General features: G+C 46.7%; 1 protein-coding gene across 1 annotated transcript in view; it reads left to right on the top strand.

The window, feature by feature from the left end:
• Nucleotides 1–5,054: 5,054 nt before the first annotated feature.
• The window catches only part of LOC146662979 (caveolae-associated protein 1-like), a 39,541-nt gene continuing 19,967 nt past the window's right edge, over nt 5,055–24,628 (top strand). The window contains exon 1 of the mRNA XM_085415546.1: nt 5,055–5,916. Within this exon, the coding sequence (XP_085271672.1) occupies nt 5,386–5,916 (531 nt within the window). The 5' untranslated portion in view covers nt 5,055–5,385. The remainder of the gene's footprint in view (nt 5,917–24,628) is intronic.

Raw genomic sequence — 24,628 nt, 5'->3', positions numbered from 1 at the left:
TTAGATACACTTCAGCAGGAAACATGTCCGATGGGAGGATTTCAAAGTAAAATGACTGTATCTGTATCTCAGGGATTTCTTTCGTTTTGACGATGGACACAGAAGTGATATTCGAACTTACACATCTCAGATGTGAAGGATGTCCTGCGCAAAACACGCTAATACAGCAAATGGGGAAATCTGTTCAATGGGAATATATTTTGAAAATGTTGAAGGTGATTCACGGCTTTTCTGCGGGATACATCCCTTTGACCTATCACAGTGTGTGGGGTCGATTCTTACTGCTCAGTCCCACCGAGCCCTGATGTCTGAGCATTTTACATGAAGACACAGAAAACACTGAAAGAGCTCAAAAGCCATCAAGAAAACTTAGAAGCTTTGCATCTACACATCGTTTTTAGCTCCCAAATCTTTCATGAAGAGCTGCATATCAAGTTCTGATTAACTGATTGTCATGTTCTTACTTGTGCCTATACGATGTTTATTACCAGCTAAAGAGCAGAGCTACCAGAGCCCCTCTTCTTAAGGTCTAACAGATGCTGTGTCCACGACTAGCCAAATGTTGAGTCAGTACTAATGAGAACCTGTAGAAAGTTTCCTATTACGAAAGCCACAGTAGTAGTTTCAGCATCTCTCAGTTCCACATGGTGCAGGGTTTAAATCAGGACACTGGGAGGCTGCCAGTGAGCAATTTTGGAGCATGGAATTCCCTTAATGTACATAAATTACCACAGCAGACGACTGCATGGAGCAGCTTTCTGCCTCATTGTGTGTGCCATGTGTTTTTCATAACGTGTGCCATGGAGATGCCTTCAATAACCAAATATGACTGTATAACTGAAAGATGTTGGCTGGATTTCCACAGATTTAAAATCAGCCTCTTTTAAAAATCATATGTTAAAAGATTTTGTTCTCACAGTGTCATGATTCGTTGTGTGGCAGGCAGGAGAAGGACCCAAGATGCAGATTCAGAGACACGGGGATAAACTCAAAAAACACAGCTTTATTGCTGGCCACGAGAAGCAATACAAAATAAACTAAAACTGGGAAAACTAAAGCATGAGATGTACAAGGAACCGAACCACGGGGAGAATAACACACAACATGAGGGAGAACGCGACGCCGAACAGAGGGAGACTCAGACAGAAATACACAGAGGGTAAACGAGGAAAGTGGGCACACACGGGGAACACAGGTGACACTGATAATCATAACGAGACAGGGCGGGGTGAACTGAACATGACATGTACAGGCACAGAGGTTCAGACAGGAGGAGAGAGAGCACGGGGAAAACACAGACATAACGGGCTGGGGAAACATGAAACAACCACAAAGGGAGACGAGGGCTCATAAATACATAGAGGGCACACAGGGGGGAGAGAGCACGGGGAGAACTTAGACATAATGGGCAGGGGAAACATGGAATAAAACATAAGGAGAGACGAGGGCTCACAGATACACAGAGGGGCACACAGGGGGTAAAAGCCACGAAGGGAAAACACTTAGGGAACAACACAACAGGGCAACTCAGAAAACATGGCCTAAATAAGGAACGAAATACAAAAATACAAGGAACTAAGAATACTGGGCCCACATGGCCCAGGACCATGACACACAGCTTCTTGACTGTTATTATGAAGCAGCCCAACTTATTTAAGTAAACAGCTTTTACCTTTGGGATGGCTGTCATGGCGTAGAGGGCAGAGGTATCCTGTCATCATTAACCTTAACACTCAAAGTCAGTGCTTCAGTAAACTGTCTGTTCTTTACACTGACTCAGTCATAGATATGTACATTTGCAAAGTTTTGTTGCTAAGATTAGATTAGAAGAGATGAGAAATAATTTATTTATCCCAGAATCTGGGAAATTATTGTGGCACAACAGTTAAAGCATGAAAACATTTACCAACTCATTAAGATACAACATCAGAGAGCTAAACAGGTCAGATGACAAAAACAAAAATAAAATACAGTAAAGAAGGAGTTTAATTAAATAAGTGTTTGTATGTAAACACTCCACTGTGTGTCTGTAGCAGTTTCTGGGTTGAGTGCACTGCTGGGGTAGTTTTCACATGGCAGGTGAGCATGTTAAAATCCTATTCCATGCTTGCATGCCGTGGGGCAGGAACTGGAGAACAAAGCTGATCAGCTGATCACTCCATGGCTCCGAGAAAAAAGCACAAAGACATCATCTACAGAGACAGTACCCCATAAGGAGACAGCTCTCCAGCAGGTCATGGCTGACTGGAGCTCCATCAGTAAGGACATGGTGATCCTGGAGACGAGTCATCCTGCAATATGTGAACATGAAAATGAAGTAAGACTTGGAGCATACCTGCTGAAGCTGTTTCTGCTACTTTAGAGTCCCAAATCAAAACAACAGTTAGCTCAAAGCACTTCATATTGTAAGGTGAAGACCCTACAATCATACAGAGAACAATCAGATGAGCCTCTGTGAGTATCACTTGGCAACAGGGGGAAGGAAAAACTCCCTTTGAACAGGAAGAAATCTCCTGGAGAACCAGGCCCATCTACAGTGACCAGTTGGGGAGGAAGACAGGAAGAGAACCAGAGATTAATAATGATTAGATGTAGAGTGGTGTACAAACACAGGTGAGTGAAGAAGAAATGCCTGCCTATCTGTTCTCCCGCTACAATCAGCTGATTTCAGCTCGTGTGTCAGAGGAGGAAATAGTAGCGCAGTTTAGAGCACATGGACGAGACTTTTATTATTGTAGGAGAAAGGACGAGAGCGCGATTGTAAAGTGGAGACTGCTGCAGGACAGAAACAGCTGCATCATACTGTTAACACAACTTTGGCTCTTAGCAAGCACCTGCACAAACAGCATGCTAACTCTAATAGCCAAGAACGCAGAGTGATGCTGAAGCTGAGGAAGTGCTGACCCAGCACCGTGATAACCTGAGCTGCTGCTGAACAGCAGTCAGGCTACAGCTTCCGCTTCTACCTGTTCATGTTTGGTAAATGGCCTGTATTTATATAGCGCTTTTCTAGTCCCTAAGGACCCCAAAGCGCTTTACATAACCTGTCATCCACCCATTCACACACTGGTGATGGTAAGCTACATTGTAGCCACAGCCACCCTGGGGCGCACTGACAGAGGCGAGGCGTTTCTACAGTAGAATCACCGTGACAACCGTTATGAAGTCTCTTTGTGCTGGTTTTCATCTTTGCTTTGTGCTCATACCGACACACAGAGAAAGATCACGTGTGAGGTCATCAGGATGGATTGTGTTGGTGTGTGTGACTGTAGCCTGTAGGTTTATATTGTTCAGTGGTAACTATGTGACAGTGTTCAGATCTTACAGAGTAACATGAAAGTAACGAGTAGTACACGAATGTCTTTATCCTGGGTGTAATGAAGTAACGTACTGCATTACTTTTAAGACAAGTGTTCTGTGCAATATGTGCATTCACTTTTTTAACAAAATAATAATAATAATTTAATAAAGAAATCCCCTGTCATCACCGATCACAACAAAGCGGGGAACACCTCCAACATGCACGAATGTTCGATCACACAGCATGTAGTTAATGTGCATGGATGTAATGTCTTTGATATGCCGCTGAGAGGTGATGGTGACCCTCAAACTGGAGCCAATGAGAATCGATAGGGAATCGAATCGATAAGTGATATTGATAATGAATTTATAATCACTAAATTCTTATCAGTTCCCATCTGCATAACTGTCACGATTACGAGTGCATGAATCAAACACAGGACTCTGAATGAATTTATTTACACAGGTGTCACCAGGTGAGATATATACATATATACAGTGCTGGGGGGACGAAGCTGGGTCCAGGGCAGCCAGGGGAAGGTCCAAACTCCTCTTCACACGCTGACTCACACAATAATCCAGTCCAAACTCACTCTTACGCTTATCCACTCAGGGTCCACGGGGAAGGAAAACAGGCCAAGGTCCAGGGAATCTATACACACAGAGAGGCTGACGTTAGCACTAGGAGAACACAAGGACATCACTGGGTTACACTGAGGAAGTAGCACAACGACCCAGGAGGAATCAGACTCGTCTGAGGCCTTAGGTGGGAGCAGTCAGTGATGATGGATGCAGGTAAGTAATCATGATGTCCCGTGCCCTTTGTAACCAACAGCTGCACCTGTAATGTGCTTTATAGTACGTCCTCTTTAGTATTGTTCCCCCCTCCTTTTAAATTGCTCCTAGGTGCATAGGTGGATGTTGGTTCATGATGTGAATAATCCTGCTGATCTGACCCAGTTGCAGATGCAGCATTACTTCCTGTCACAAATTACACGACAGTGCTTGAAATGAGGAAGATTTACCAGATGGTAACCTGACTTTCAGAAAATTTCCTTGAGACATGTTTGATATGTCACTTTTATGGCATATGATATGTCACTTCTTGGTTAGGAAAGACATCATAAATTTCCTCCACAGCACCTCATGGTAGTTTTCTTTTCTGTGGAAAGAAGTTTATACTTTATCAGCGTCACGTGTAGAAAGAAATGTCTTTGGAGCCAACACAGTAGCTTAAGCCTCAGTCTAAAAAATAGTTGGTCTGAACTTGTGCTGCGGTCTAAACAAGGCCTCAATCTTAACTGAACCCAAAAGGGCCTGATCGCTAAGATTCAAGCTGTGGTTGAAAATCTTGGGACAACTTACCCTAATAGTATTAAATGTTAGACTTTAGAACTGTAAGCTGTTAGCTTTTACAAGCTGCTTTCTATTCTTTGTGTTTTTCATCCACTGCTGCTTTCCATGTTGTGGAGAGCAGGGAGACAGGAATGGAAACAAGAATAGCTCCAGCTTGGCATTCCTCCTTCGGCTGTGCCTCAGCTTGTATACGAGCAGATCAGTGCAGCTCTGCTAACTATTTCAGCCATGCTGATGGGACAAGGCTAGGCCATGTGGGTGTGCCATCGAGTCATGAGGGGCTGGACTTAGGTGGAGTCATACTGAAATTTGTAAATTTAGGGAGGAGATAAAGGAGGGGTGTGAGGAGAGGAGGAGAGCCCAGTGGAAAAAAGGGAGGGTGGGTTGGAAAAAAAAAGCGCTGCCGGCTGTAGCTTGACTGGAGGATCTCTCTGCCTGGTGAGACATTTACATCCTAACGCTCATGTGGTCACATCCAGCATCGCTCGGCTTCCCCTGATCACTGGCCCGACTCCAGGAGCTTCAGACAGAACGGACAGATAGCCGAGAAAGACAGGCTCTATGTATGTGTGCTGGAGAGGGATTAGAGAGTTTGTAAATAGGAAGTAAAAAAGAAGAGGCTGCAGAGCAGAGCAGAGGAAGACGCAGGTGGGAAGATAAGGAGTGAGAAAGTAATCCAGAAGAAACTGTGGTGAAAAAGGTTGATTACACTTTATAAAATCTACCAACATGGCAGCCATGGAAGCACTGGAGTTTGGAAGTGCCCAGCTGGAGCCTCAAACTCTCACTGAGATCTCTGATGATGAGGTTAACCTTCCACCTTCAGATGATGAAGACAACGCCCTTGCCGCAGCCAAGAAAGAACTGTCCACAATGGGCACAGAAGGGGACGCCGCCGAGGACAAAGATGATGGCGTTAAAGCTGATCCACAGGTTAACGGGGTCATGGTGCTCTCACTGCTTGACAAGATCATCGGGGCAGTGGACCAGATCCAGCAGACCCAGAGCGGGCTGGAGGCCAGGCAGCAGGAGATGGAGCGTACGGTGACCAGCATCCAAGGCGAGCTCACAAAACTCACCAAGAGCCACAGCACCACATCCAACAGTGTCAACAAGATGATGGAAAAGGTGCGCAAGGTGAGCGTCAATGTCAAGACAGTGCGAGCCACGCTGGAGAAGCAAGGAGGCCAGATCAAGAAGCTGGAGAACAACGAGGCGGAGCTGCTCAAGAGACGCAACTTCAAAGTCATGATTTATCAGGTGGGAGAGTGTTTGTGTTTCAGTATGTGTTAGTCAGTCTGATGTGGGAGTGAAACCCTGAGAGATGGGTGTGGTTCATGGATGAACCGAATAACCGAGCAAGGTTTTGGTTTGTGAGCCATATCACTGAAAACTCCTACAAAGGTGGTTTAGTCTGGTGAAGATGTTGCTGGGATGCTGAGGGCTTCAGGGAGTGGTTCTTACTGGAAGCTGCTTTCACTCTCAGACACACCAGTAAGACTTTTCTCTGGACAGATGATAAGAAAGAAAGTCTGACCTTTGAATTACTCTGACTTTGCAATGTTGCTCAGAATAATCACTTAAGATGGACAAAAAAAATGCAAAGATAGTGTTTTTGTTGTATAGACGCGCCCTCGTATTGCATTTCAAACACCACCCTGATCATCCACAGACTTTTAATTTCCTGAAAAACAAAAAAATGATCTTTTAACAGAAACGTTGTGTTTCTGCATGGAAATAAAAGCAGAGAACTGTAATTATTATGTAATTATTACCAGGCTTTGCAAAAGGAGCCAAATGCTTGTGGAACTGCATTAGAGTGAAGCGATCAACCAACGACAGCATTAGACTGAGGAGGATGAACAGCAAACAAGAGTTTGTAAATCATGAACCAAATGACTCCAAATCACACTTAATAATTAAAGTATGAGCCAACAGAACAAAGCTAGAGCGATGGTAACAATTTATCCGAAAACACAGCTTCCTCTCTTTCTCCAATTTATGATACATTTCCTGAGTTCACCCCAGGTCTTATCATTAATGCCCTTTCTACTGGCATTAAGTTATTAGACGACACAGGGAAGCAGAGATCATGGCTGTGTGTGTGTGTGTGTGTGTGTGTGTGTGTGTGTGTGTGTGTGTGTGTGTGTGTGTGTGTGTGTGTGTGTGTGTCTGTGTGTGTGTGTGTCTGTGTGTGTGTGTGTGTGTCTGTGTGTCTGTGTGTGTGTGTGTGTGTCTCTGCAGCTCCACCTTCTCAACACCAAAACTACAGCAGTTAAAATGAATATGCAGCTTCAGTTTGCAGTACAGGTGGCCTCCAGGTATCTCTTCCATAGCATGCTGTATGTAGGACAAAGAGCCTTCGCCTACTGGCAGCTCAAGTCAGACGAAATCGGTTCAGAAAGTCATTTCACTCTTTCCTCACTATTTCTAAAAAGATGGAAAATACCACGAGCATGCGTCAGGTCCAGTTTAAAGCAGAGGATTGGGGGCAGATGTTTCTTTTAAGAAGGAGCACGTTTTTTTCTTTGAGGGGAGCTGAGGAGAGCCCTGTTTCTTTTTTTAGCTTGAGAGGCTGCACTGTGATGTGTAATAGCTTGCAGCTTTTTTGCACAGTGGCGCGAGAACATTCAGAGTTTCCACCCTTGACTCAGACATCGTGGCTTGGACCCACCTCACTCTCTCTGTTTCCCTCAGTCAAATGAGGGCTCCATCTTAGGCGCTGCAGACTGCCTGACTGCACACGGTCGGACTTGAACTCTGTGCTAAAGGACTTACACAATGCTGCTGGCGTCTGTGCCTCGGTCTACGAGTATAAGACTTTTTTTTAGCAATCAGCAGATGAGCAGGGCAGGACTCTGAGTGAAAAACAAACTTATCTTTTCATCACATATGAAGGAATTCAATGACTGAACTGTTTCTCAATCTGAGAACATCGTAAATTTACATTTTAATTAGTCCCCGATAAATTGCTGAAGTTGAGGGCTGAAAGCTTCCAAAACAGTCTGTTTGGAATATCAGAGGTTGGGATTTTGCTAACGTTAGCCAAGCGCCCTGCCCCTGTGGCGAGAGAAACTCCCCCTGAAATGCCAATCACCGGCTCCCTCGCTAACTCAAAACACTGGCTTTGGTTACAGTTGCCAACTATGACATAAGATCAGATTCATCTTCATTAAAAAAGCAAAGCCACAATGTGTTGTTCTGTTTTCAGTTTTCTCTGCTCCTCTGTTGCCCTTTCAGGGCAGATTCTTTTTAAAAGTCAGACAGTAAACACTTGGCCAACACCCCAGCATGGGACACACACTGATACTTGGAAACATTAACACTGTCAACGTCTTCGTTCAGTCTGAACACAGAGGGCAAACAGATGTGTGACAAATTAGAGGAAAAAAAGTGTCTGAATAATGTTTTGGGCCCTCGTGTGAAGAGTGATCCCCCGACGATCCTTCAGGTCTCCTGGTGGAATACCAGCACTGTTCATGTTCACTCAGTGTTTGGATGAAGGTGCTGTCTATCATGCAGATCAAAGATCATAGGAGCCGAGGGCCCCGTCATGCTGGAGGTGATCGGACATATTCTAAACCGTTCTTTATTGTGTATGGAGGGTGGGGCGGGGCAGCAACTAAACTTAAAGTAGAAGTGCATGGAACCACCAATGGACACATAGAGAACAATCACTCATGTGCATATTTTTAAACATCAAATGTGCAACATTGTTTCCACTACTTGTAAATCATTTGGGGAAAATTTAGGATATTGAATCTCAGCTGCAAACGCTGCAGTGTATCAGGCTTCCAGCGTTCACAGGAAAACTAGTCTTTTATGGACTGGTTCTGCCTGGGCACCCAAAACGCTTTACACAACTTGCCTCATTCACACAGGCACATCTAACATCACTGTCACACACTGAGAGATGCATCGGAGAGCAACTTGGGGTTAGGAGATAGTCTGGCATCCCAGGAATCAAACCACCGACCTTCCAGTTAGATCCGCTCTACCTCCTGAGCTATAGCTCATCCTATATCGCAGCATAACAGCATGTAAAAGTCTACATACTGATGGCTGTGCAGAAATATGTGCTGACGTGATTTCTGTGGGTTACCAGCATCAAGGTGACACGTGGAACATGCACCACATTTAAGCATCACCATGAGCTTTACACAATGCTGCTGTTCAAAACAATATACACAAAAGCAACATCTCATTTCACACGTGCGGTCCAGTGCAAGCTAACAGCCATGCGGCATAAGCAGTACACAGCATACTAACAGCATTAGTATTCATTTAAATGGCTTTACTGCATCTGTAGTGCTAAGAATATATTTTCACAGCTTGGATTGCTTCACGTGCTGTGTTGAAATGTTATTACAAAATCAGGACGTAGCGGTCTAACCCCAAGGCTCTGAGCGTATTTGCAGCCTAGAAACACACAGCTTTCTGATGTGTCTCAGGTATTTCCCACTTTTCACTCACACTTGTGCTGCTGGTACCCTGAGGAAAGGCCCTGGCCTGGTGCTCTGCTGGTAATAAAAGCACAGTTGCTGTTCCAGGGGCCGGCTCACACAGTGAGGAAACAGCACGAGGGCTTTGTAGTGAAGCACAGGGGGCTGAATCTGTGCTGTAGTCTGATGCTGTCCCTGCTAGGCCTCCCTCACAAGCTGAGATTGATATAAGTGATGATTTCACCATGAGTGAAGGCTGCCATTGACTTCAGGTGTCATGTATAGTTTAATATATATGTAAATGCACCCTGGAAGACTAATAATCACGGAGGATAGCAAGATTGTGTCTTTCTTGGGTTTTATGACCTCAGTCATATTACATTATATTACAGCCAATCGAAAGTAATGCCACCCCATGCTGCTGGCACGTGTGATGAGCTACGATACAATGTGTAGGTGGAAACTAACCAGAGGGCGTTCTGTCAGCACGTGAAGCACCTGCCTCCCTGTTAGCATGAGCAGCAGCTCTCCTCCTCCGGTGTGTGTTTGTGTCAGCCTGTGTGCGTTGGGCTCATTGAGCTGCTTGTCCAGCAAGCCTGAGATTTACTCTCTTACATCTGTGTTCAGTTCCTTGACAGCTGAGGCCATACGCTGCCAGACGAGAGCTTACTGCACTCAGTGAGGATCTGGCCTGGAATGTGATACTCTACACCACAGTAGCGTGTGAGAGCGCTGAAATGCAAGGTGCACTGATAAGTTTAAAGAGTTTACACGCAGTGAAAATGATCACCTTGCGTCTTGCATTGTTTTGGTTTCCTGGCTCGTATCTTTAAACCCCATCAGGTTTCGGATGCAGCTGACCACAGGAAACATCAGCACAGCTCACAGCTCCACACCAAAAGTACACAGCATGTTTTTCTTAGTCCACATCACACTTGTTACGTTTCACATCACTCTGGGTGCTCCTTCAACAAAGTCTTTCTACAAGTTCCTCTCATCACTCCAGCTCTGCTCTGCGCTCTCCCGGGGCTTCCTTCAGCTTTAATCATCAGTCACATTTGTCTATTTTAACTTAAAGTAACCACAGGTAGCAAAACTCTGTTGACTTTAAACTTTTCTCAAACTTGAGGCAGCCAGTGAGAATAGAGGTTTAGGAATATCTGCTACTGACAGCAACACAGTGATGTGCTGTGTGGACGCAGCTTTAGCTTTTATTATCTTGTTGCTGCAGATGTCCATGCTGTCACACTTAAACACACCATCAGCTCCACTGACCTACAAAAAATAACTCGACAGCCAATCAGTAGCTAAGAAAATGTGCACCCACTGATTACTGATTACTTTGCCTTGCTACTAGCCGGTTCTTGTGTGAAGTTTAATTTTTGCAGGTTTTAAAAGCTCAGTCAGACATCATGTTCAGGTCGTGGTGCTGAGTGAGAAGCTTGTTTCCATTGTTGAACATCGCACTCATCTGTGCACTGAGCAGAACCATGAACACCTTTAAGGACAGACTGTTTTATAAAGTTCAGTGTGATGATGTTTAGTTTATACCTGAACACATGTGGCTCGTTGACCTGAAGCCAGCTAGTGGCAGTATATGATAACCAGGACAGTGCCTGCTGGTTTTTCTAACCCTGCACTTTAAGTCTAAATCTGCTACAACACCAGCAATAAAGACTGTGGGCCCAGTGCAGCAGGTTGGCCCGAGGGGCTTCATTCCAGCACTGTAAGGAGGGTGGAATGATAAATAGCATGTCACGAAGAGGAGGTGTGCATCCCTACCTCCTCTTCTTGAGGGAGTGAATGGGTGTGTTACGATGAAGAGCAGGGATCATATTTAAACAGCTGATTCATTGCACAGGCATCCCCAACTCTCCATTCTAACCTCCACTCCTCCTGATGTGGAACCAGTCACGGCCCCATTCCTCCACCTCCCTAGCTCCTCCAGCCACCCGCACTTCACCCTGCGTCACACCTCATTCCTTTTTCTATTTCTCCCACTTCTGTCATTCAGATCAGTTCCTCTGATGAATAAAGCGCTCGTATTTAGTCCTGAAGATTCAAAGCTAATCATGGGAAAGACAAATGAATCTGAAATGCTGCACGTGGAGGTTTTACCATGACCACGATCTCTAGCTCCATTTAAACTCCAGTCTAAAGGTTCTAGTCTGTAAACTAAATCAAGAAGCACCACTGTGGGTTTTATTATGATATTAACACAAAGTAGCTCTCCAGGTGTTTAAAGGGCGTGTGTGTCTGTGCCTAATGTGCTAAAAACTGCAGCCCTTTAATATAAATGTAAAAGGCCAGGCTTCAAAACTACAAACTGTCTAACTTTAGAACAAACTTTACGGTATGTTTGAGCACATCTGTGGCTGTGGATACTTTCCATTTTATAACAACTCTAAGGAGAGGTCTTTTCATAACTACACCACCTGGACCGTGGTTATGTTCAGAATTAGGACTGTGGCTGTTGTGACTCCCAGGTGTGATGCCACAGGTAGCTGTAGCTGATAACTATTGGTCAGTGCTCTGTTAATCAGGTTCACTCACCTGGACCTCTTGACAGTGCTCACCTGGTGCTCTAACCAAAGACGGAAGCACACGCAGGGACAGATAATCTGGTTGAATAAAATGGAATTATATTACTTTAGGCTGTGTTATTTAAAATGCCTTTGATATTCATAAATCCAGGAGCGAGTAGACAAACATGAATGAAATGTGTTGGGCTCAGGTCTCCTGCTCCTGTCTCAGTGTCCTGTTTGCTGTTTTTAGCTTTTCTGGTAATAAAATGAGCATCCTCAAAGTCGAACGGTTTTCAGAATGAAGTCAGTTGGTCTCTGTGCAATGATGTATTTAACATAGCTTTTTAATGGAAGTCCATGCATACAATAAGATGCTTGGATCATCGGGTGATCGTGGCTCAAGAGTTGGGAGTTCGCCTTGTAATCGGAAGGTTGCCGGTTCGAGCCCCCGGCTTGGACAGTCTCGGTCGTTGTGTCCTTGGGCAAGGCACTTCACCCGTTGCCTACTGGTGGTGGTCAGAGGGCCCGGTGGCGCCAGTGTCCGGCAGCCTCGCCTCTGTCAGTGCGCCCCAGGGTGGCTGTGGCTACATTGTAGCTGCCATCACCAGTGTGTGAATGTGTGTGTGCATGGGTGGATGACAGGTTGTGTAAAGCGCTTTGGGGTCCTTAGGGACTAGAAAAGCGCTATACAAATACAGGCCAGGCCATTTACCATCTAAATCCCTGACTTTAGCAGATTTAATACCACAGCGCCGTACGTCTGCTCCTCCTGACCTGTGGAAAGAACATCGCACAAACAATCTGTCAGAACACATTTTGCTCATCCTCAACCTGAACGTTTCAGCTCTACTTCCCTCTGCGTTTACAATTTGAAACACCTGTTTCTGCCATACTCAACATTTCAGTCAGGCATGTTTACATCTACCATCCTACTACGTGGATTACAGCCAGTGTTGGTCAAGTTACTTGAAAAAAGTAATCAGTAACTAATTACTGATTACTTCCCCCCAAAAGTAATCCCGTTACTTTACTGATTACTTATTTTCAAAAGTAATTAATTACTTAGTTACTTAGTTACTTTTTAAAAACACGATTTACAACCTGAAAAGGTGATAAAGCGATAGATCTTTCAGCCCAATTCTACTTTTTCTGCATAATCTATCATACAAAATGTAATCAAATGGAAAAGTCTCTTTTTTTTAACTTGTTTTATCAGTTTTAATCTTTTAACTTTATGCATCAAGCAAAAATTTAATTATATGCAACATTCTCTGAGTTGAATAAATTAGTTTAACATTTAAACCTATTTTCTGCACATTCCAGCACATAATTTTTTTTTGTGTGTGTTTACACTCACTCTTTCAAATAGATGCAAGTAAAACACAGCAGAAAATAAATAAAGTCAAAGACTCAGCGGTCCTGTTGCTCTATTTTCACCTGTAAAGCAGGACTACGGTAGGCGGAGGTTTACCCTGGTGCAGGTGTGCCGCGGTCAGTTGAAGAATCCGCGAGCTTCTTTGTGAGTTTCCCATTACATCGTTGCACACTCGTGCTTGCTTGGAAGTTTAGGGGGTTTTTTTTCCGCTGTAAAAAGAAGTTTTCTTCCCACGCACAGCGGACACTAATGTTTTTGTCACTTTTTATGGAATCAAACTCAAAGTAAGGTCAGTACTTCCACGCTTTAAACGCTGCACGCTCATACTCTCTCCGCACTCGATATATGATCCATTGTTGATCTGCACACAGCTGTTGTCACTAACGGCGCACTCGCTTACGTCACTGTCATGAGACATTCTTGCAAAAAATCAGGGTTTTAGTAACGCAGTAACGCAGCGTTCCTACGGGAAAGTACCGGTAATCTAATTACCGTTTTTGCAATAGTAATCCCTTACTTTACTCGTTACTCGAAAAAAGTAATCAGATTACAGTAACGCGTCACAAGTAACGCGTTACTGCCCATCTCTGATTACAGCATCAGTCAGACCTTATTCTGAAAGTTTTGCTTTAACCAGGCCTGCAGCACTGTAAAATAAAAGTCTGAGCCTGGGAGCCTCTCGGCTCTGTTTTGCATGTAAATTCATCAAGTGAACCCATTCTTCTCACTCAGGTCGGTCCAGGTCCATATATGGACATGTGAGCCTCAGTGTTCCCTGCTCATTTTACAGGCTGGATCGTGTGTAACATTGCTTCAGCTGCACCAATGTTTTCAGGCTTTGGCACAGTAGGAGTGGCAGGAATGGGAGTATGGAGCACAGTCCAGTCCCTGTGTAGGGGACATTATTGACTAACATGATAGGACAGGAAAGAGGGGATGAGGGTGAGAGCAGAGGAGACAGAATGGGAGAACGATCTAAAAATAGCAACTATCACATACTTGTTTGATTGTGAGAAGGAAAAGGCCTTTAGGAGATGTTGTTCCTGTTTGTGTTGGAGACGGTGGCGTACTTGTTCAGATTTGGTTTCTGCCTGATTCTCAATGAGCCTTACACAAATAACATCATCCAATATTACTGTATAAATCATGAACTACCTGTCTGAATTTAGTGCTTTAGATATTTCAATTTAATAAACTTCTTTGTTATTCTTTCAGCTATTTCAGAGCGGCTTGCTGTGTAAAGTCTGAGGCCTGAGTCATTCTAGTATTTCTATTTTTTACTAACATTTACTTTCCCATACAAGCAAACTGGATTCTTAGCTGACTGTTAAATGGAGACCGTTTTACCTGCCGAGGGAATTCAGCACTGTTATCATCATAGCCATGTGCATCCCCCCAGCATAAACACAGAGGAGCCCCTGACTGCTCTTTGTCAGACCATCACTGAGCTGCGACACACACACACACACACACACACACACACACACACACACACACACACACACACACACACACAGACACACACACACACACTCACACACACTCACACACACACAGACACACAGACACACACACACACACTCAAACACACACACACACTCAAACACACACACACACTCACACACACAGACACACACACACAGACACACACACAGACACACACACACACACACACACACACACACACAGACCATGTGCAGGTATTAGCATCACAGACCATCTGTCTGTGATGCTAATACCTGCACATAGGCAATAGAAGCCTTACAGCACTGCTTTGAATGCACTGGGACATGTTCAGAGCTGCTGCCACTGATAATCAGCACACTAATGTGGACAAGTAGCATTGCAATGATATTTGCTGACATCCAGAAATGCACAGAAGACCACTGTGTCATGAATAACATCTCCACTAGCGCCAAAAACAAACCATGGAGCAGGAGGTCAGTGAAAAGCTAAAAGTGCAGAATACTGTTTTCAGATCTGGTGATGAGGCTGAGCTCAGAACAGCGAAAGCCAACCCTAACCGTGCCATAAGAACAGCAAAGTGTGCCCGTACTGGAACGCATCACACCCCAGTAACACCAGGTGCATGTGGCAGAGGACTCGGGTGGTAACACTGTGTGACAACACAAACCTTCCCAACTAACTCAAAACCCATTCTTCACCCCGATGAGATGGCGTGGCCACATCCAGACGCCTTCCTGACCGCTCCGCTCAGACTATGCACCTTTTGAGTGGTTTACTTATTTTTTGCTCTGGTTTACCTCCCAAAATCCTCTAGTTTTATGGTCTACGACAGCAGATCACTTGTAAACATCGGTGACAAGGTTGCACATTTAATCTTGGGCGCTTTTAAACCCGACCCGGCTGCCTGAGATACTACGCAGCGCAGACAACAACAAAGGACGGGCCGCTCACCCCAGGCGCAGAACAAAGAAGCGCCGGGGGAAACGTGCTGGCGTTCGAAATAGACTAAGACAGCAGGCGCATCACGCACCACTGCCCAGTATCCTACTGGCCAATGTACAATCCATGGAGAACAGGGTCGATGACCTAAGAGCAAGAGTCACCTTCCAACGTGGCATGAGGGACTGCAACATTCTGTGCTTCACGGAGACATGGCTGACCCCCACCGTGCCGGACCAGGCTGCAACTCTGTCGGATTCATTCTTTGTGCTCCGCGCGGACAGAGTCAAAACCAAAGGTGGAGGAGTGTGTTTCATGGTAAACAGAAAGTGGTGTGATGCCAGGAGCATTTCTGCTCTCTGCAGTGGCTGCTTGCCACATCTGGAGTTCCTGAGCATTAAGTGCCGCCCTTTCTATCTGCCCTGTGAGTTCACCTCAGTCATTGCCACGGCGGTCTACATCCCACCCCAAGCGGACACAGGTATGGCTTTGTCCGAACTACATGATGTCCTGAGTTCGTTTCAAAACAAGGACCCAGGCGCAGCCCTCATTGTAGCAGGAGACTTTAATAAAGCGAACCTCGGACAAGTCATGCCAAAATTTTACCAGCATGTCTCGTGTCCGCTGAGGGGGGATCGAATTTTGGACCACTGCTACACGCCATACAAGCAGGGCTACAAAGCTGTCTCACACCCGGCTTTTGGGAAGTCTGACCACAACGCCATCTTCCTCATTCCCCAGTATAAACAAAACATACGGAGGGAAGAGGTAACCACGAGGGAGGTAAAACATTGGTCTGCCCAATCAGAAGCTACGCTACAGGACGCACTCAACAACGTCGACTGGGACATGTTCAGAGCATGCGCAGTCGACATCAACGAGTTTACGGAAGTAGCAGTATGCTTCGTCAATATGCTAGCGGAGGAGATTATCCCCACTGCGAGAGTCACCACATTCCCAAACCAGAAACTGTGGATGGACAGATCGATCCGCACTGCAGTAAACGCCAGGACCGCCACCTACAACATGGGTCTTGGCACTGGCGATATGAGCGCCTCCTACGGCGTGCGGCGAAGGATGCCAAATACCGGTACCTGGAGCGCGTGGAGTCTCGCTTCAACCGACACACAGAGTATGTGGCACGGACTATGCACCATTACGGACTACAAAAGGGACACTGCACCGATCAACGCTGACTTTGCATTCACCAACGAGCTTTACCAGTTCTACACCTGTTTTGAGGTTAGCCAGTTGGCTAATGCTAACTACCGCCTGACTACCGAGGACAGTGCAGTCATCAGCGAGAGACCGGTGATCAGCATCGTGGAGCACGACGTCCGAGCTGCTGTACTAACCAGCTAGCAGGTGTGTTCACTTCCGAAGTCTGTGGTCCCCACATGCTTCAAAAGATCCACCATCATCCCTGTGCCCAAGAACAGCAAACCCTCATCCCTGAACGATTACCGGCCAGTTGCACTGACCTCGGTAGTAATGAAGGTGTTTGAGAGGCTGCTGAAGAACATCATCTCCTCCAATCAATGGAGCTCCAGTGGAGAGGGTGCAGTCCTTCAAGTATCTTGGTGTCCACATCTCCTCAGACCTGACATGGGCTGCCCACATTCAGGTCCAGACCAAAAAGGCTAGGCAGCGCCTGTATCACCTACGACAACTGAGGAAGTTCAGGGTCTCTCCAAAGATCCTCAGGACTTTCTATACAGGCGCTGTGGAGAGCATCCTCACACAGAACATGACATCCTGGTTTGGGAACAGCTGTGTTAAGGACCAAAAAGCTCTCCAGAGAGTGATCTGTACAGCAGAACGTACATCTAGCCGGACTAGAGCAGATACTGAAGGACCCGTCCCATCCTGGCAACAACCTGTTCCAACTTCTGCAATCCGGTAGAAGGTTCAGCATTCTCCGGGCTAGGACAAAGAGACTCGAGAGGAGCTTCTATCCCAACCCGTTCTCACTCCCAAAGCGTAACATTTTACGCTAGGTGACAAATCGTCACCATATTACCTTTTCGGCTACCCACCACGTTCCTAAATGACGACCTCGGAAAAAGAGGAAATATGAGAACCGTCTGGACTGAACCTACACATGTTCGCTCTTTTTCTTCAAATCGCTTAGAAACACGCTATTTAACATCATTAAAGTCCTGGTTAAGGTCAGGAATAAGGTTATGGTCAGGGCTAGGGATAAGGTTAGGTTTAGGGCTGGAATACAGGGCTGGAACGTCTACTACCGCGGGAGCGTCATTGCACTGGATTCCAGCCTTAACCCGCCGTGTACCATAAGAACGCCGAAGGTCTCCTTTCGCGTTCCTCAGGAACGCCGCGGGACGTGACAAAACGTCGACATGTTACGCCTCGGGAGTGAGAACGCTCTGTCTATCCCCAAGCCATCCGGGCCCTAAGTGACTAAGACAGGACTCTCTTCTAGACACTCTAAACCCACCGGCACAAAGTACATTTCAAATTCCTTTAATTTTAAATATGTTCATGTTGTCTATTTTGTAAAATGTTCAGATTGTCTATCATTAAGTGAATTATTTAATTCACTTAATGTACAGAATTCACCTGCTTGCTGCATACATGCTACTACTGCACATTCACCTAATGTATATAATATATAATGTTCTTCCTCTCTCCCCCCTTTTGCACAAGTCGAGGAGCGTGTCAGGCTACATTTCACTGTGTGTTTTACTTGTATAACTATGCATGTGACAAATAAAGAACCTTGAACCTTGAGTCTTGAATCCCTGAACGGGTATGACTCCATCAAACTACTGACCGAAAACCATGATAAAGATGCACAAAAGTCAACCATGGCAAGTACCTGCAGAAGGAGTCATTCATTCACACATCACTGATTATGCATTTAAAAAAGGGACTTTATCACTGACAAACCCTTCAGTGTTTGGTCATTTCACAAATACTGTCATATTTTTCAGCTGGATCTGCTCCAGTACTGGTCACTTGACATCAATAGAGTAATTGTCAGTGACTCACAGTGAAAAGCTGCGGTTTTTGAAAACATTAGCTTGTTCCTCATATGATCCACTCGGTCATATGATTCCAGGTTCGAAGACTCTCATTTCCAGTCACATTAGTGGCCCTGAACACAAGAGCATTTGTGATAAGTCACCTCTGTTATGACTTCAGTGTTGCTCTCGCTTTTTTAACACCTTACACTGACCAAAGTAAGCTCTATTGCCATTAGACTGCAAAGTGTCTTACTTATTCTTCAGAGTACTTTTGTATGAAACTGCGGATTTTTGGAAGCTTTGGGAGCATGAATGTTGCTTAGTAGTCACGTAAAGTCTTCATGTGACATGACAGTTTTGACTATCTGTTAACAGACGTCCAGGCAGGTGAAGCAAAGGTCTTGAAACCTCCTGGTAAGTTGACCCTGAAGTTTTTGTCTCATTACAGAGTTGGAACCTGGCTCCATGGTGAGACAAATCCACTGCCTTTAAATCAGTGGGAGCCTTTCTGTGTTCTCCCTGTGAATGGCCAGTCAAACTGGGAAAGTGTAATGCCTGTCCCAGTTCCAGGGACCAGGACTCCTATCCTCCATATAGCTTGAAAAATAAATTTTTCTATATTTCATGAATGTCTGCATCAAATCTACACTAACAAAAAAGTTGGACAATTTAAACCAAACCATGTTGCTATTACCACCAAAGTTATTTTTAAAAAGCAAGCCTCAAAGCAAAGTCACCCACAGACACATTCCCAGTATACATATCTGCTGTTAGCAGGGGTTCAGTTATTTTCATTAACAGGGTAATCAAGGATTTAGTGTGCTAACTGCAGCAAGAAGAAGAACCAGAGCCCGTTTGTTCCACTACAGCATGGTATGGTCTGAGATAGACATGGGTGCTGAACTTGAGCGAGCTTTTATTTGTTTTGTCGCTCCAGCTCATCATCTGGACATTTTATATTTTAGTTTTTGGCTAAACATTTATGATTAACTATCTGAATTTGAAGGGTAAGGTAGCTATACTGTGTTTGCAGGAGAGAGTGGAAGGGAAGCAAGGCCAGGAGCATTGCAGATATATTCAAAGGGTTCTACCGTGGTGTAGAAATGGAGTAGGGGTAATCTTGAAGGAAGAGTGTGGAGCTGAAGAGAGTGTCAGACAACTTAGAAGATGGAGAGAAGTTCTTGAGAAAGTTGGAGGAAGTGGCAGAGAGTTTCCCCAGGGTGTAGACAGTGGTGACTTCTATGGACATGTAGGTGAAAGGAACAGATGTGAGGAGGTGTGTTTGAAGGAGAGCAATTCAAAAGGACAAATGTTGGTAGACTTTGCTAAAAGCATGGAAATGGTTGTGGTGAACATGTACTTCAAGAAGAGGGCGCACAGACGGTGTTTCTGAGTGAAGAGAGTGTTTAGAGAGGATGGAAGGAATACGCTGAGGAGCTGAATGTAGACAAAGAGGACAGTTAGTGAATCGAGAAGTGCAGAGGATTACGAAGGAGGAAGCGATGTCAGCTATCAGTGTAGGCCAGAATAAACACTGCAAACAGATGCCACGAGACAGTCGCTGTACATTCACTGCTTAGTGACTTTACTGTCCAGGGTGATGAAGAAAATGAAACAAATGGTTACCACGATGAAAGGGTCAGTCACCATCACTCATCTTTTTCTTAGCTTTAAACCTGATCCACAGTGACCGACTGTCTATTCTACCTCACAACAGGTGACACACTGGTGTGTTGAAACAGATAAGGCTCTATCTCATCTAGAGCTTGGCGTTCATGTTTATAACAGAGTGGAGTCTGAAAGCAGGGCAGGGGGTCAAATGAAAAATTGTGGGAAGTATTTTCCAACATTTTTGGAGCTTGACTCATACCAAACAATAAAGCCAGGATGTGAAGTCATTAACAGTAATGACCAGTTGGTCGTACACCTCTGAAAACCAGTGTCCACCAGTGTGACTGTGCTCTTCTGTAGCCAGAGCAACAGCAGAGCACAGTCACAGCTGAGGCTGAGGAAGAAGGCAGTTGTTCGGCAGCTCCTCTCCTTACACACCAACCTCCTCATTGTTTTTGGAAACAGTAACACAGGGTGACCATGGAAACGACCGCTATCATCTCTGTCCGTCCAAGTGTGGGGACATGTACACAGAGAGGCTGCCAAGCTCCAGATACTTGCCCCTTTCTTTTTACTGGGCTCGAGCTGAGGCTTGTGATTAGAAGCTCATCGCGTAAAAATGAAACATTTCTGAGAGGAAGGCTTATCTCAAGCTTTGCCTAAAGTACACAAACTTTTGAAAATTACAGATAGATTCATTGTATTCATTTGGAAGCCATCAGTCACAGGAGGCATTATGTTTACTAATCACACTGGATTGTGTGTTTCTTCGGTTACCTTCATACACTGATATGTGCTTCTGCATGAAAGTACATGATCAGAATACTCATAAACCAAAGCATGCCATGAAAACAACCTCCAGTGATAATCCACAATGGCAAGCTGTGTCTTGCAGTAAGAGTGAGAACAGCACCAGGCTGCCTCACACACACACACACACACACACACACACACACACACACACACACACACACACACACACACACACACACACACACACACACACACACACACACACACACACACACACACACGTCTGCAGCCTTGGAAACACTTCAAGAAAACTTTATTGGTTCATTTATGCAACTTTACAAAGCTCAGCTGGTTAAACAGACGAGAGCTTTTGTCATGGATCGCTGTGTGGCAGGCAGGAGGAGGACCCAAAATGCAAAACTCACAGACATGGGGATGAACTCAAAAATTACAGCTTTAATGCTGGAGAGGCAGAACGTAGGAAATACGAAACTAAACTGGGAAAACTAAATACAAAGCTCGCCAAGAAACACAGGGAGGAACACACACAACATGAGGGAGAACGCGACGCCGAACAGAGGGAGACGCAGACAGAAATACACAGAGGGTTAACGAGGAAAGTGGGAACACACGGGGAACACAGCTGACACAGATAACCATAACGAGACAGGGCGGGGTGAACATAACACTGACGGGAGACGGGCAGAGTCAAACAGGAAGTACAGAGGTTCAGACAGGAGGAGAGAGAGCACGGGGAAAACAGACATAACGGGCAGGGGAAACATGGAATAAAACATAAGGAGAGACGAGGGCTCACAGATACACAGAGGGGCACACAGGGGGTAAAAGCCACGAAGGGAAAACACACAGGGAACAACATAACAGGGCAACTCAGGAAACAGAACCTAAACAGGGAACTAAATACAAAAATACAAGAGAACTAAGAATACTGGGCCAACACGGCCCAGGACCATGACATCACCCCCCCCATAAGGGCTGGCTCCAGACAGCCCAAACACAGGAAAACAAAAACCAAACAGAAAACGACCCAGGGCGGGCGGCGGGGGCCCAGGACGGAGGGCTCGGAACAGAAAACAAAAACGAACAACAGAAAACACAGGAGCACAAGACCATAGTTCAAATAAAGTTCAGGGGGCCGACCCAGAGCCCACCGGCATAAAAGTTCACGGGTCACACGGTCGGGGGGCCGACCGGGCGGGTGGCACAGGTGACAGAGCTGGTCCGGAGGCCGGCCGCGCGGAAGGCAACGGCGGCGGCGAAGGAGACGACTGAGCAGTTCAGGAGGCCGGCCGTGCGGAAGGCAGCGGCGGCTCTCCAGTGCCAGGCGTACTGGCCGAGGCCCGGTGGGCACAGGACCAGTAGAGGCGGGACCAGTCGAGGCGGGACCAGTCGAGGCGGGACCAGTCGAGGACGAAGACTCCGATGAGGCTGGGCCAGACGAGGACGAAGACTCCGATGAGGCTGGGCCAGACGAGGACGAAGACTCCGATGAGGCTGGGCCAGGCGATGCTGCCGAGGCTGAGGCTGGACCAGGCGATGCTGCAGAGGCTGAGGCTGGACCAGGCGATGCTGCAGAGGCTGAGGCCGACGCCGGACCAGCCGACGTTGAAGGCGATGCAGAGGCCGGACCGGGCGTGGGAGATGCGGGGGCCGGACCAGGCGATGACGGGGCCGGACCAGGCGAAGCACAGGCTGAAGCTGGACTAGGCGAAGACGTGGACAGAGACACGGAGGCCGCAGCTAGCGTGGGTGAAGACACGGCTGCTGCAAACGTGGACGAGGCTGCCGGTGAAGCAGCTGGTGGCTGAACGGCCCCCTCGGACCCTCCAGCGGAGACGAGGAGGTGCTGGCCGGGCTGACCTGAGCCGCCAGCGGAGACGAGGAGGTGCTGGCCGGGCTGACCTGAGCCGCCAGCGGAGACGAGGAGCGGCTGGAGAGGTTCCCCTGAACCCCCAGCGGAGACGAGGAGGTGCTGGCCGGGCTGGGCAGAGCCGCCAGCGGAGACGAGGAGGTGCTGGCCGGGCTGGGCAGAGCCGCCAGCGGAGATGAGGAGCTGCTGGAGGGGTCCTCCTGAACCCCCAGCGGAGACAGATGCAGAGCCAGCTGGTGCGGAGACCTTTGGCTCAGCGGACGCTAACTGTAGCTGCACAGGGCACACAGTCGGCTCGGGACACAACGGCTGGGGCTGTGCAGGGCAAACAGTCTGTCCAACGTTTGTCAGTACCATGCAGTCCACAGCTGGCGGAGAAAGCTCACAAAGGCTCCCAGCTGAGGTTGGCAGTAACTGAACAGGTTGCTGAGCTACTAACTGTGCTGGTGACAGAGTTAATGACTGAGCTGATAACCAAACAGGCACTGGAGCAAGAAACTGAGGTGGTAACAGAACGGGTAATGGAGCTGCAAACTGTGATAAAGACTGGACTGGTGACAAAACAAGAAACTGTGCTAATAACTGAGCTACTGACTGCGTTATGGACAGAAATGGCAGTTGTAGTGGTAGTTGCGCTTGTGGTTGAGCAGGTGTCTGACTCTGGGTTGCTTTCCTTCTGGGAACAGGAACGGGTGCTAGGCCTGGCCGAACACCAGCCATCCCCACCCGAGAAACAGATACGGGTGCAGGGACGAGCTGGGCTCTGGCTGCCTTTACCCTGGGGGCCGGTGTGGGTGCAGGAGCTAGCTGGACCTCTGTCGCTCCCACCCGAGGAACTGAGACGGGTGCAGGAGTCGGCAGGGTCACGGCTGACCTCACCCGGGGAACCGGAACAGGCACAGGCGACGGCTGGGTGTCCATCAACCCCACCCGAGGGGTAGGTACGGGTGCCGGGATGAACGGAGCCTCTGCCAGGCTGGGGATAGAAGCAGGGACCGGCTGGACCTCAGCCACCCTCTCCCGAGGAACTGATACGGGAGCAAGGGAAAGCTGGGCCCGCGCTGCCCTGGTTACAGGAACTGGAGTTTGAGAGCAGAGTTCAGGAGCAGCAACAGACACTGGGAAAACCAAGTTATTGACGCCAAACTCAGTTTTAGGAGATCTAGGTTTAAAGCAAGCAGGTCCTAGGAAATCCACTGCTATAACACTCTCCAGGTTAGCGCTAGCAGTCCTGGAGGAGGTTAGCTCAGGGACAGTCACTGAAGCAGTTTCAAAACAGACAACATCAACAACTGTCTCTTGAGGAACGGTGTGCTGTCTAACACAGGTCAGAGAAGGAAGAACGCCAGAGACAGTTCTTTTCAGAATCAAGGCTGGAAGGACAAACACAGGTTGAGAAACAAAGTCAATTTTCATATAGTCCATAGGTGAACCAACTCGGCAGGCTGACTCAGATCGAACTGGATGGGGAGCCACACAGTCCAGGGACGAAGTAACACCCACAACAGTTTTCACAGCAACAGGTTCAGAGGAGTAGCGAACAGGATCAAGCATGCGTTGCCGTGGGTCACAAAACTTGACCTGATCAAGCAACTCTTTAACGCTTAACCCTAGTCTTTCAGTTAGCTTAGCAAAGGAAGCGACCATCTTGTTACCGCTCACTCGAGAAACTGAATGATTAAACACTGGTTGTGGACCTGACTGGGCACCACTGGACATGTCAAAAGACAGAACGGGTTGGCACATGAAACAGTTACTAGAAGGAGCATCAGTTACAGAACACTCAGTCTCAGATGGTTTGGCTGATGATGGTGGTGGTGTGTGGCTGAGTTCAGACTGGAAAACCCCAGAGTGTACAGGCTGGTTAAAACAGTTCTGTGTGGCTGCAATGCTGGTAGCAGTGTATGGGTGAGTCTGGTGTAGGATAGCTGTCTTAGGTTCAGCTGTCTCTACATGTAACACATTCATATCGGTTAAATCAA

Source organism: Rhamphochromis longiceps, linkage group LG8, assembly GCF_057381845.1.
Source record: "Rhamphochromis longiceps isolate RC_006_pf linkage group LG8, R_longiceps_female_GT1.1, whole genome shotgun sequence".
Lineage (NCBI taxonomy): Eukaryota > Metazoa > Chordata > Actinopteri > Cichliformes > Cichlidae > Rhamphochromis > Rhamphochromis longiceps.
Note: the sequence above shows the minus strand (reverse complement) of the source record. Positions and strands in the feature narration are given on the sequence as shown.